The sequence below is a fragment of the Echiichthys vipera genome (genome assembly GCF_963691815.1).
Source record: "Echiichthys vipera genome assembly, chromosome: 21".
In the NCBI taxonomy this organism is placed as follows: domain Eukaryota; kingdom Metazoa; phylum Chordata; class Actinopteri; order Perciformes; family Trachinidae; genus Echiichthys; species Echiichthys vipera.
In genome coordinates, this window is record NC_139846.1 from 9509176 (window position 1) to 9523017 (window position 13842).

General features: G+C 42.9%; 1 protein-coding gene across 2 annotated transcripts in view; it reads right to left on the reverse strand.

Annotated features, from left to right (window-relative positions):
• Nucleotides 1–11052, reverse strand: part of LOC310963043 (nuclear receptor-binding protein 2-like) — a 37264-nt gene extending 26212 nt beyond the window's left edge. For both annotated transcript variants that reach the window (XM_083935690.1, XM_083935689.1), the window contains exon 1: nt 10424–11052. In XM_083935690.1, the coding sequence (XP_083791816.1) occupies nt 10424–10543 (120 nt within the window). In that variant the 5' untranslated portion in view covers nt 10544–11052. The remainder of the gene's footprint in view (nt 1–10423) is intronic.
• Between the last annotated feature and the right edge of the window lie 2790 nt (nt 11053–13842).

Here is a 13842-nt window from a genome sequence, read left to right on the forward strand (position 1 = left end):
GGGGAAGAAGCAGCGAGTGTTTGGACAGACGCACGGACCATCATAGGAAAAACAAAGTAAGGATAAGGCTGCAGAGAGAAAAAGGACTGCAGATTGTCTTTTTGCAGAAAAAAATGGCACTGGTGGCGTTGTTGTTAATCCTTTTCAAGAACCCAATCATTTAGTAGATATGGAGGGAGTTGGAGCTTGATCTGGCCGTGTTTGTCTATCCTGGGTCGACAGAAACGATCGCACCAAAGAGAGAAAAGCCCATTTGTAGGAGCAGACCAGGCAGACGCTTAATGTTGCCTTGCGTTTTTATCACTGTGCACACGTTGTAACTTGTTAACTGTGCTGGTGTTAACGTAGCGTCAAGTCAGATGTCACACAATCAGATTATGGGTGAACGTTGACAATCAAAGTGGAAACACTTGAGGGACAAATATAGGAAAGAGAGAAAGGCTGAGGTGGAGAAGTAGTGGTGCAGAAGGTAGTTACAGCTCAGTACAGTCAGAACAAGCTTCTCCTCCATATGTTTGGTTACCAGGGTGACGAGTCCCACTCCACCTCATATATGATTGGTTGCCTGAAAAGGAGACAGTGGCACTTTTTTGATGAAGTGCTCCCCAGCGGTTTTCTGCCAGTGAAAAATGCGACATGGACAAAGGCCCTAAGGGTGTTTTTCTTTAGCTGACAAAGGTAAAACATCTACTGTTCCTTTAATATATATATATATATATATATATATATATATATATATATATATACATATAATGCTAGCCCCAAAACAATATATGAAGTTCAAGAAATGAATCACATCTTGACAGTTTGAGGATGGAAAACATAAATAATTAAGCACAACATCTGAGATCTATTAGTGAAGTTTTTTTTCCTACAGTGCATTTCATTTAACCACAAATAGAGGCTCTAACAGTCGACGCCGGTTAATGAAGAAAGATTAATGATGATGGCATTATAAACTTTTAATTATGCAAAGCCAAATGGTACTGTTAAGACTTCTGTTTCTCTGTGATAAATGCCAGAATCCTCATCAATTCTGGGATTCAGGAAATGTAAAAAAACGAGGTTTGTTTGCCTACGTTTAAACAGCCGTGCTAAAATGATGACTCTAGGAAACTGCAGTCTTTGAAAGATCTTGCCGACTGTGTGCAGAGTGTGCTTGAGTAAGTGCGAGGCATTCCTCCGAGGCACACTTGTGACGTGACGTGACACGACAGCTCCGCGAAAGCCTGCAGACACGTCAGCCATTCCTAAAAGATTCCTTTTCATGCCAGCTCTCCCGTCCGGCTGGCAGAGGATCTGGGTAGCTCCATTTCACACAGCTGGAGTGGAAAACGCTGACATAAACCTCTCTGTATATCCCACCAGATCTGATGACCCCCACCAGAGAGGCCTCGCTGCTCACATTTCACGACCAGGTGACAGGATCTCTCATGATCACATGATTCCACAGATCGTAACAAGAAAGCGTCCAGTTAAAAACTCCCAATGTGTTGATGTGGACCTATCCTCAGCCTGTCGAAGGCATTCTGACGTTTCTGTCCATGCACGGCCACAGAAACACTCTCAACACACGTTAAAAATATTGCCTTTGTAACTCCTACTTCCGAACATCACTGGTTCTTTGGTGTGTTTATCGTTCTCAACTGTCCAAACATGACATTTTGAGGGCAGTTACAATCGAGTTAGACAAGAAAAAAAACTCATCGAATTATGAACTTGGGTAAATGTCAGGATTTCATATCAGTCTGAGAATTCAAAAGTAAGTGCTTCTTTCAAGATTCAATTTATCACGAATCCTAAACATCATACCAGAAAGAATCCCTTGCTTTCTCTACGGACAGGAGCTGCAATAAACCATCACGTCACGATAAGGAGTAATATTCAGTGGGTGTCAAGGTGCGATGTTTCTCAATTCAGGTTTTAGAAGCACTCTGGACATCACAGCACATTCAGAATATGCACATCAAGTCATGTTTTACTTACGGCCTCTTGCTTGTCTACAGTCAGCATGACATACACTTTCTTAGGGTAACAATATTTCTGCGCGTTGTACACAAATCAGCTAGCCAATGGCATGGACGGATTATGAGATAATGGGTCCCTGGGCACATACAAACAATAGGCCCCCCACTCTGTCTACATAGGAACAAGAAACCCAAAAGAGTAAACTTTAGTTATTTTGTTTCTCTCTGTGGTCATTTTAAGGCCATTTCTTAGTAGTTTTGTATGTCTCTGTGATCGTTTTGCATCTAATTTTAGTCATTTTACATTGTTTTGTGGTGGTTTTGCATCTGTTTTTAATAATTTTGTCATTTTCATCATTTCAGTCATTTAGAATCTCTATCTGGTGGTTTTGCATCCCTATAGTCATTTTTTGTTTCTTTGTGGTCATTTTTGGACATTTTATTTGTATACTTGTGGTGATTTGGCATCTCTTAGCAAGATTTTATGAGTCGCCCTAGCCTGATGGCTCCCTTGTCATGTGCCCGGTAGGCCCGTTTAGTAATCCATCCATGACCAACAGTTTGCCAGGCTGGTCGGAAGGAGAAACCCACCTACTTTTAAACATTATGAAAGCTGTCAACAGGTTTCTGGATAAGCGCACACATCGCAAGGCCGTCCTTTTAAAGTAGGTGGCTGAAGGAAGGGAAGAGGGAGGCTGTGCTCGCACGGTCAAACAAGCCCGCCACTCAAAGAAAACTTTTGCGGAACATTAATTTTGGTCAAAACAGAGAATATTTAGTGCATGTAAACGTAGTCACTCCTTGAGATCTAACAGACATCTTCCTCATAAAACACTTGCAAAGTCACTTTTGTAAGGGCTTAATTTAAATAGTTAACATCAATGATTGGTATCTTGCAGTCTTCTGCTGTTCCTTGTGCCAAGTGGGAGAGAAATTCCTCATCTTTCCGACAACTGAGAGGTTATTGTAAATGCTTTACCCTACTTGACTTGTTTGTACATATGGTCTGTACTATATGACGTGGATGTGGTGTAAGGGGAACGAGGGAACAAATTAAGTATTTTAAAGACACTAATTAAATGAAGGGAATGCAATAAGTATATGACGCACATGGTTTAGTAATTTAAGGCCTTGAACCAGTAATCTGCTGGAACGATTGATTTACTCAGCTGTGTGCACTGCAGACCAGGGACTGTTCAAAAAGAGGAACTACACGAGTTTACTCAGTTTAATAATAAAATGCTAATAAAAGATGCAGTGTATAAACAGTGACACTCAGCTGCAAAAAGCCTTCCCTCCTCTCCTCTGTTCACCTGCAATAAAGTTCAGTTGTCAGCTGCAGCTACCACACTGACTCTCACATGAACTCCTGGAATGCACTCAAATATTACAAGCTGATGATAACGGTTCCTGTATATCTGAGGGAGGACATTCCCCTTTGTAATATTATCCTTGTCTAGACGCTGACCAATGAGTAGAAAGCACCTGCACCCCTCATGCAGGTGCTGCTGTTTTTGTATAAACAGGCCTCCTCCGTGCACAGAAAGTATTCAGCTCTGTCCTCGGGTATCAAAAGCACAGAAAACAATAATTATAAGCTCATGTAAACAGCAGCGTGGAACCATAATTTGCAATTTAATGTTTAATCACCCACGCTGACAGAGAGCTGTGTAGTAAAACGTAACAATGACAGACAGCTGTAAGAAAAGAACGGATGGAAATAGCATCTCTGCTGTAATCCAGCAGGCTGTCAGACACCCGGGCTGAAAAATACAGTACGCGGAAAACGAGAAGGTAAATAACCCAACGTCGTTAAATGATTCACGCATGCAGAGAATCGCACCAGATGGGCAAGTTCAACTGGAAAAACCTTTAATTAACAGCTACACATATTAAAGTATACGTCCCTCACAGAGACACACCTGTATTGCTACTGTACAAAGGAATACTGAAGTATTGGAAACATTTTAATCTGAGGATGGCGCTAGATGAGTCAGGGGATCATCAATGTGACTACAGTTCAACCTGCGGGAAAAATGAATGAAATTTCATGGCAATGTATTACATTGTTTTTGCAACATTTCACTCAAACGACAGAGACAGACAAACCAAATAACACTCACAGTAGAGTAGTAGAAAATGAACCTAATACGTGCATGTCTTTGGACTGTGTGAGGAAGAACCCGGAGAAAACCTACGCAGACACGAGGGGGAGCATGCAAACTGCACACAGAAGGGCCCCAGCCCAGTCTCGAACCAGGAACCCTATTGCTATGAGGCAACAGTGCTCACCACCACACCGTGCTGCCCCTCACTCAAAACCACAAATGTGAATCTCACAGTGGCGCTGAAGTCAGTAGGATTCAACATCTAGGAACCACGAATGTCTGTATAAACTTTTGTGCCAACACATCAAGTAGATGTTAAGATATTTTACAGGACATCTGATGATCGATTGGTGGTGCTAAAGAAAAAGTCAGGGGCACCAAAATCATCAAGACTCCTCTGGGCACCATGAAGCCACATTTCATGGCAATCCTTTAATTAGTTACTGAGATATTTCTCTAAAAATCCAAATCACAACCTCACGGCGAACTCCCCAGAGACAGTGGGATTCATCCTCTGTCTGCTGAACCATCAAATAGTTCCTCAGATATAAATGGGACAGACAAACCAAGACACAGAGGACCAAGAACCAAGCCGCCAACATGGCTAAAAACAACCAAAACATTCAATGGACATCTGCCCAAATCATTATTTCGTATTCTAGGAACGGACAGGGTGTGAATGTGTTTCCTGGTAAAGCCCTGAGAAACACGCGGGGAAGGACGGCGGTTGGCAGCGACCCTGTTAACAGGTGGATCAAAGATGACTGTACCCGCTCTGTTTCCCCTCCAGGGAAATCTGAGTGGATGTCATTCCTCATAGGGCAGCTGTCAAGGCTGCAAACTTGCCTGCTCTGCTGGATGATTATGGAGCACAGTCATTAGGAGGAGCCCCCTTAAGGACGGGCAGCGTTTACTGCCGGCCACAACTTGACACGGGCTTATGGAGCGCAACGCTCTGCACCGAGGGTTCATCGCCTCAATTTAATGGCATGACATGATGATTTTTGGCCGTCTTTCATTTGACTGTTGTAAAATGATCAACATGTGTCGCTGGTTTCTGATTTTCCTACATGAGAAAATTATACAATTGGAGATTTTGTCTGTTTTATGTTCTTGGAAATTGAATACATTTCTGTTTTAAAGTGTTAAGTCAGAAAAACATTCATTGTGAAGACATCATCAAGGGTCCCATTAAATTGATACTTTTCACTATTTTTTATGCTTTATGGCCTAAATGATTATTAAGAAATAATGTATTGATTAAACATTAGTTAAATGTTAGAGAGCAACATAACCTAAATGACTTTATGGTTACGTAATGATGTGTGTATTTCTTACACTCACCCATTAGGGTCAAATTTTACTAATAAGACACAGCACTTCACAAAGAACAGCCCCACCAACAGTACTCTTATGTTTTAAGTGCAGGCACACTTGTTTATTCGTAGTAATGTGTTAACACATCATTTTCCCACAAGTGCTAAAAATAAAATAAAAATCAATATAACCACAGCTGATGAAAGCTGCATATTGGGTGCTTATTTTTACATATTGTTTTGAAAAAGATAGGATTTTATTCCAGCCAAACATTAAAAACTACATTCTACTATGGGATGTTAAATATTTTAATAAATATAATGTTTTATTATTTGTTGTTCTATTCAAATGTACCAATAAGCCAAATCAAAGCTGCTGAATGGAATTCAGACGTCATTGTTTTTATTATTGAAACCTGTGTATTTTTTTCTACTGCTACATGTCAAAATGTGTTCTGTGAAAAAGACTTATTTCAATATTACTCTTTTTCATATTTCTCGCACCTGGCTATGTGTCACTGCCTCGAGCTTCTCAATCCTGACACATCCACGCGAGCCCTCGCACATGCATGGCATTTCGTTTAACACACACGTGCAGAAAACAGCATCCGCCTCGCCAACATTCGACCTCACATATTCATCTGTGGCTGCAAGTTTAACGCCGTGACAAATGAACGCAGTCTCGCCCCGACCTGGACTGCCTTACTCTCTGTATAAGCAGATGGAGAGACAGGTCCTGGAAATAGAAGATGGAGCAATTACTGGAATGAGTGCAGCGTGTGCTGCTGGTGCACCACAGTGGGGATGAGTGTGGATTCACTTCAGGAGGTCTACCGCACTGCTGCAACGAGCCAAGAAGGCAGGGGGTCGGTGATAATCCTCTGTCAAGGCCGTACTGTAATAAAAAGAGCCCAGTGTGACAGCTCAGGGTGGCTGCGTCTCTGTTGGACAGAACTCCAACTGAGCTGTTATATCACTCTTTAGAGCAGAGGACAGGAACTATAAGGTCACCCTGGAGTCAGTCAGTTTCGCTGCTGCCTACATCTTGAACTCTGTTTTTTTCCTTTCTTATATTTCTTCACATTTACAGCGGTTCCTGTTTGCAGTGTACCCACGGATGTACAGAGAGTCATCGCTCGATTGCTTCGATACGGAGGAAAACCTAGAGACGTGATGATTCTCAGGCAAGCTCTGGAGCTGTAAGGAGTGTCTTTGTTATCATTTCAAAGTGGATTTATGGATGTTTATACAGAAATATTGATACCCTCAGAAAGTGTATGTCATGCTGATTCTAATAATACGAACATGAACATGTGTATCGTGTCTTTGTGTTCAGGTTTGACTGATGTACACCTCTAAGAAGAGCAGGAATTTTAGCAAAAATTGCAGGAATCGGGTATTAAAAGGTCCCCAGTTATTTGATGACTTAAGCGTCCTGATTGACAGCTGTGGCAGACTCACGATTGGCCAGGCGTCACTTCGATGACATGATCCGGGATAAATAACTTCAGTTGTGTGCGGTGTGGGAAGAAGAGGGGCTGCGTCATCCATCTTTATGTCTACGATAACCATGTCCATGGGCTCTGTGTCAAAGCCACTGTTGCAGCTCCAACTGATGATGATGTTAATAAGCGAGCCAAATCAGCAGGCCAGACTACAATGACAAACGACCCGACTCCCAGCATGCATTTGTCCCTTTCAACCTTTGTTTCCACTGTCTGATCGCTAAAAATGACAATGTTTTTTCCTTCCAGCTACCTTTCCAATACCTGAACTTGCGTATCGCCCAATACTAAGTACCGATCCAACCATTGCATTAAAATAATGTGTATTATTATTTTTATAAGCTGTATACTAGAAACCCTGTATGGATGTGATAGGAACAAATACATACGGGGGATGAACAGCGTAGAAGTTTCTTTTATCTAGTTCGAAAGTCATAAATAAAACGAAAAGCGGATCAGTGCGTAGACTCGTTTACTCGCTGATACCAATACCAGCATTTTAGTCAGCATCAGAGCCTTTGGATAGTGCTCTCAGTATCAAAACAAGTCTACTGATCTCTATAATGTTTGGCAGCATTTCTTCACGTAAAGATTAGCAAGATTTCTTTTTGTGCAAAGATCAAAGGTAAACTGCAGTTTTTGCCTGATTGGTGTCTCAACAGCAATACTGTGTGAATCACTACGTTGCCTTTGTAAAATGTGTTGCATTAGCCTGAATGTCCACATCCTGGGAAGGCACAGATGACTCAATCAGAGGATACGTGCCGCCAGTCAGCAAGTCAAGTTAACAAAGAGAGCAGCAGGTTGGTATGATTGTCAACTCTATGTGCCACGATTATCCACCCATTTTAATTTGGTCGTGGAATACAAAACCAATTTGCTAAACCACTTCAGTTAGATTAACCTGTGGCATCCTGTTTTTTGTTTTTTTTACTTCAGGGCAATATTTTCTGCATCTGAACCAGCAAACCACAATGCAAAAACACTGCCTTTACAGTTATTACGCTTCTGCTCACACTGCTTTGATTTCCAATCACATTAATCAATTCTATGTGTGTCAATTCCACAAGGATGAACTGAAGGCAACGCATTCATCAACTGAGAAAAACTGTGAAACCATTCCCGCCTGAGAAAACAGCTGTATACAGCAAAGACCATGTGCCGCCCCTGTGACTGTGTTTATTGTAATGCCTGAGCTCAATAACAGATATGGCAGCATGCATTCTGAACTTTCACCCACTGACTTATTTACTGAGCATTCATGTGCATTTCGAGCCAGCTGGACGGAGAGAGGAGAAAGCAGGGAGCCGTCCGACACCAACACATTAAAAGAAAAAGTTTTTTGATTGATGATTTAATACGGATGTACTGTAAACATCTACACATCTACCACCACAAAAGGCGACTTAACGGGTTAAGGCAGATGGGGTTTAAACCAGTTGGACCTGCTTTATAAATGTTGTGACAACAGAGATAATGTCACATGAGAAAATAATCAACAAATTCTTCAGAAATGCAAATAATCGTCAGTTTCAGCCCTAGTTTAGGCATTTTAGATCATTATAAGCATATTGCAATAAGAGTGCTGATATGTTTGTCTTTTGTCTATCACACAAAAAAAAATATTATTTTATGTTGCTTTCATGTCATATGCGGTTATCAGAAATGTATTGCTGTCCTGATATGGATTTTTACTGAGCGATGCTCCCAGTGGGCGGCAAATGGAAATGTGACAGAGGCGACAGACCCGGATGAGTAATCAATGTCTGGAAAAACACTACGCTAGGGTCGGTTTGTGTGTGTTTGAGTGCTCACAGAAAGAGCTGAGCGAGGTCAGGTGGTCGCAGCGCTCAGAGGAGTGTGTGTGTTTGAGAGATAACCTTTGACTTAAATACTCAGCCTTATCTGGAGCTGTTAGTTGAGCCGACGCCCGCCTCATCACAAAAAGACTTGTAGATGTCTGATCAGAAGGTGAAAACCACCAACGTTAGCATTAAACAAACACAGGATTATTTAGGGTTGAGGAAGCTTCAAGCAAGGCCGCTGTGTTATTTTCTTTAATGCAGCCACAAATACAGCTGTGTATGTAGGACGGACAGGCTCTTGTAATCTTCAATACTCTTATAAACAGAATGAACTGTCCTGTGGTTATTTCTGCCACAAACAAACACAGTGGCGTCCAGCTGCTCCTCCTGTAAATCAGGCCCTTCCAAGGTTGTCTGAACCTGCTGCGAAGGCTTTGAGAAAAGAGATGCAACGAGAGTTTCCTTCTCAGAGTCGAGCATCTACCGTTATAAAACACGTACTATGAATCCATCTGAGGCTAACTTATAATCAAATAAGAGCTGAAATGAATCAATTAGTGGTTCGACAGAGCATTTATCTGCAACTACTTTTATAATCCATTAACAATCATGAAGGAAAATGGTGAGGATTTGCAGCTTTTTTCTTGTCTTTAGGTGATAGTAAACTGAATATTTTTATATTATATTCAATTTCAAAGGAGTCACCTTCACCTTGGTGATAATTCCTCTGCATTTTCACAGATTCCTGACATTTTATAGACCAAACTATTGAATAACAGTAGCCTGGTAGAACAATAGTTATAGCGCTGCAACTAATTCTATTCATTATCAATTAATCTGTTGATTGTTTTCTTGATGAACTGATTCATCACCATAACTATAAAAATGTAATTAAATGAAACAAAAGGGGACATCTTTAAAAACTGCTTGTTTTGTCCGACCAACGCCCAAAGATAAAGATATCTACACAATTCAGAAGCTGGTGTGAGCAGATGTTTCACAGTAGCTGACAGTAGTTGGTTCCCTAAAATAAACAGGAGATAAGATGCTTCATTGTTAATGCATTTCACTCAATTTAGCAGCATTTATAGATAAGTACAAATATATAATATATATATATATCTTTATATAAGGAGTTGTATGCTACTGTACATACACATAAACTACACTTAAATAAAATGATATTACAGTGACCAATTCAATATTTACAGACAAAAAGTCTCTTTTATGCTGCTTTTATGAAACAACATGTAATTTAAGGTTATAAAGGGATTTGTTTTACACACCCACACGGTATGTTAATAAGAGCCAGAGTGTATCATAACCCCCCAGATCCAATAGTGTCAACATCCTGAGCAGAAACCCTCCACATGAAGAACGGAGAAATAAGCAAACTAATTCATCTCTCCCCGAAGAGCTGGGCTCAACAGCAGCAGATCTGTGTTAGATTTATGGTGGGATGGTACCAAACACAGTGGGGGCAATAATAATAATGATAATAATAGTAATACCTCAGGCGTGCCCTTAAAAATTGCATGAGGATGATAGATAGGGTGGATGCATATCCTGACTCCTGGTCAAAGATTTAATTGAATTTTAAGGGGACACACACACACACACACACACACACACACACACACACACACACACACACACACACACACACACACACACACACACACACACACACACACACACACACACACACACACACACACTAACCTGCTCTTTCCGTTTCTGCCAGCGGCCGCACGGGCTCTCCTCCAAGATCTCGCTCTCATCCTCGCTCTCCTCCTCTTTCCCCTCCGATCCTGATTTCCTCTCCGGGACGGACATCGTCATTTTAACGCCGTGTGTACTCCCCCAAAACGCACCTTCTCCACCTTTTTTTGTTCTCCCCTGAACTGTCTGCCGATTTGTCGTTTGGAGCAGAGCCGCTCCGCCGCTTGTCTGCGCAGTGAAGAGGCTCCCAGACGACACCAGCTGCTGTCAGACCCGTCTATGCAGAGAGGCAGACAATGCGTAAAAGCGGGCTGCAAAGGAACCTCCACACGCCTCCTTCAGATAAGAACGAGCGCACTGCAAGGTCGCTGGGCTGGGCTCAAGTGAACAGGGTGGAGAGATATTCCCCAGACTTCATGCGCCCCGTATGCAAAATAGGTTGCGAAATTTTTTTTTTCTTCCCCCAGCTAATCTGTGCGTTCACAGCGAAGCACCGCGGGGGTGGAAGCTCGGTCGGTGAAGCGACGTGGTCCCCGGTGAGTCCGCTGCGTTCATAGCTCGCCTCAGATGTCGTCTGGTTTGTACGGGGCAGACTTCACATCTCGTCTGTCCTCCACACGCGTCAGGGTCGGTGTCGGTGTTGTAGGAGCTGAAGCCGCGCCAGCAGGGACGGCGGTGCGCAGAGAGACGCAGCGCCAGTGCCGTAAAGGCAGCAGTATGTGCGCACTAGCATATTTACTGAGGTTGATGGGAATTACGACTCTTTGATGGGAGTCGGATCTTACGGCTCAGTTCCTTCCCGAGAGCCGTTCCCAAGGTAATTGAGTAAGGATAACAAGTATAGCAAGATGTAACGTTTAAAGTGTAAGTCCGGCGTAACTGGATTACATGGTCTTTTTCGGCATGAATATACATCAAATAAGCCACCGAGACACATTTGGTTTTTTTGGATGATCACCTATTAACAGAGAAATCCCTGAGAGACACAAAAAGCCTATGTCCCTCTGGTCCTATGTCCACTATGTTTCCCTGGTCCTATGTTCCCCTGGCCCTATGTTCCCCCGGTCCTTTGTCCCTCTGGCCCTATGTCCCCCTGGTCCTATTTTCCCCTGGCCCTATGTTCCCCCGGTCCTTTGTCCCTCTGGCCCTATGCTCCTCTGGTCCTATGTTCCCCTGGTTCTATGTCCCCCTGGTCCTATGTTCCTCTGGTCCTATATCCCCCTGGTTCTATGTCCCCCTGGTCCTATGTTCCTCTGGTCCTATGTCCCCCTGGTTCTATGTCCCCCTGGTCCTATGCTCCTCTGGTCCTATGTTCCTCTGGTCCTATGTCCCCCTGGTTCTATGTCCCCCTGGTCCTATGCTCCTCTGGTCCTATGTTCCCCTGGTCCTATGTTCCTCTGGTCCTATATCCCCCTGGTTCTATGTCCCCCTCATCCTATATTCCTCTGGTCCTATGTCCCCCTGGTCCTATGTTCCCCTGGTCCTATGACTTCTGGTCCTATGTCCCTCTGGTCCTATGTCCCCCTGGTCCTATGTTCCTCTGGTCCTATGTTCCCTCTGGACCTATGTCCCTCTGGTCCTATGTTACCCTGTTCCTATGTTCCTCTGGTCCTATGTTCCCCTGGTCCTATCTTCCTCTGATCCTATGTCCCTCTGGCCCTATGTTCCCCTGGTCCTATGTTCCTCTGGTCCTATGTCCCTCTGGTCCTATGTTCCCCTGGTCCTATGTCCCTCTGGTCCTATGTTCCCCTGGTCCTATGTTCCTCTGGCCCTATATCCTGGTCCTATGTTCCTCTGGTTCTATGTTTCCCTGGTTCTATGTTTCTCTGGTCCAATGTCCCCCTGGTCCTATGTTCCTCTGGTCCTATGTTTCCCTGGTCCTATGTTCCTCTGGTCCTATGTCCCCCTGGTCCTATGTTCCTCTGGTCCTATGTTACTCTGGCCCTATATCCTGGTCCTATGTTCCTCTGGTCCTTTGTTTCCCTGGTCCTATGTTCCTCTGGTCCTATGTCCCCCTGGTCCTATGTTCCTCTGGTCCTATGTTCCCTCTAGTCATATGTTCCCCTGGTCCTATGTTCCCCTGGTCCTATGTTCCCCTGGTCCTATGTCCCCCTGGTCTAATGTCCCCCATTTTTAAGAAAAGGGTCCGATGTTCCCCAGTCTGTTATTTTTTTCTACAATCAGTGCTGCATTCCCCTGACAAATAGGCCTATGTAGACCCTAACACTCCACCCTAACCCTGACCCTTACCATAACCTCTAACCCTACACAAAATTCTGAACTGAATCAGGAGGCATATGCCTATGAGCGGGGACATAGGGATGACCCCGCGCTGAACCAATTAAAGCGTCTTTTTTAACCACTAATATTGCTCAAAATAACACCAAACCTCTGCAGTAGCATTATAAGAGTCCTTACACATAAATGTAGTGGACCCGGAGTTTGTTAAAAAGGAGGTTTTACAAGGCTACCAGCCTTAGCGGAAGGCTCTGTTCTGTTGACAGGCAGCCCAAACAAGTCTATTAGAGTTGTAAAACAGTCTTTTTTCTTATATAAGCTCCGGTTTTGCTAAGTACATTGTTGGTGCTTAATTTATGTGTAGGAACTCTTGTCATTCTACTGCAGAGATTTGGTGTTATTTTGAGCAGTATTAGTGGTTAAAAAAAGCAGGTTTGTATGCTTCAGCACTCCGCCCCGAGCTGCAAGCCGAATCTCCAGGATTTCTCTGTCAATAGTTGATCATCCAAAAAACTTGTCACGTTGGCTTATTTGATGTATATTCATGCCGAAAAAGACCATGGGTTCCAATTATGCCGGACTTAGCTACATAATAGCTAGACTGGATATGTATTGCATTCATTCATTCATTCATCTTCAACCGCTTATCCCGGGGTCGGGGTCGCGGGGGGTGCTGGAGCTCATCCCAGCTGACATCGGGCGTGAGGCGGGGTACACCCTGGACAGGACGCCAGTCTATCACAGGGCACATAGAGACGTACAGAGACAGACAACCATTCACACCTAAGGGCAATTTTAGAGTCATCAATGAACCGAACACGTGCACGTCTTTGGACTGTGGGAGGAAACCGGAGAACTCGAGGAAAACCCACGCAGACACGGGGAGAACATGCAAACTTTATCTGTAATTTAATTATTATAAAATTTCAGATATCCACATTTACATATTTTTCTTCTTTTTGCCAGCAGTAAACAAAGATTTAAAGCAAATTTTGAGTTTTTACTCCAAACATTTTCACTCTTAATTTTGTCAGCAACACTTAGATCTTTTACTCAAGTTAAAGCAGAAATAACATACACAGTGATAAAATACTCTGTTACAAGTAGTAATTCCTGCATTCAAAATCTTATTGATGTAAAAGTATTTATTTAACAAAATAATATCATATATAAATATATTA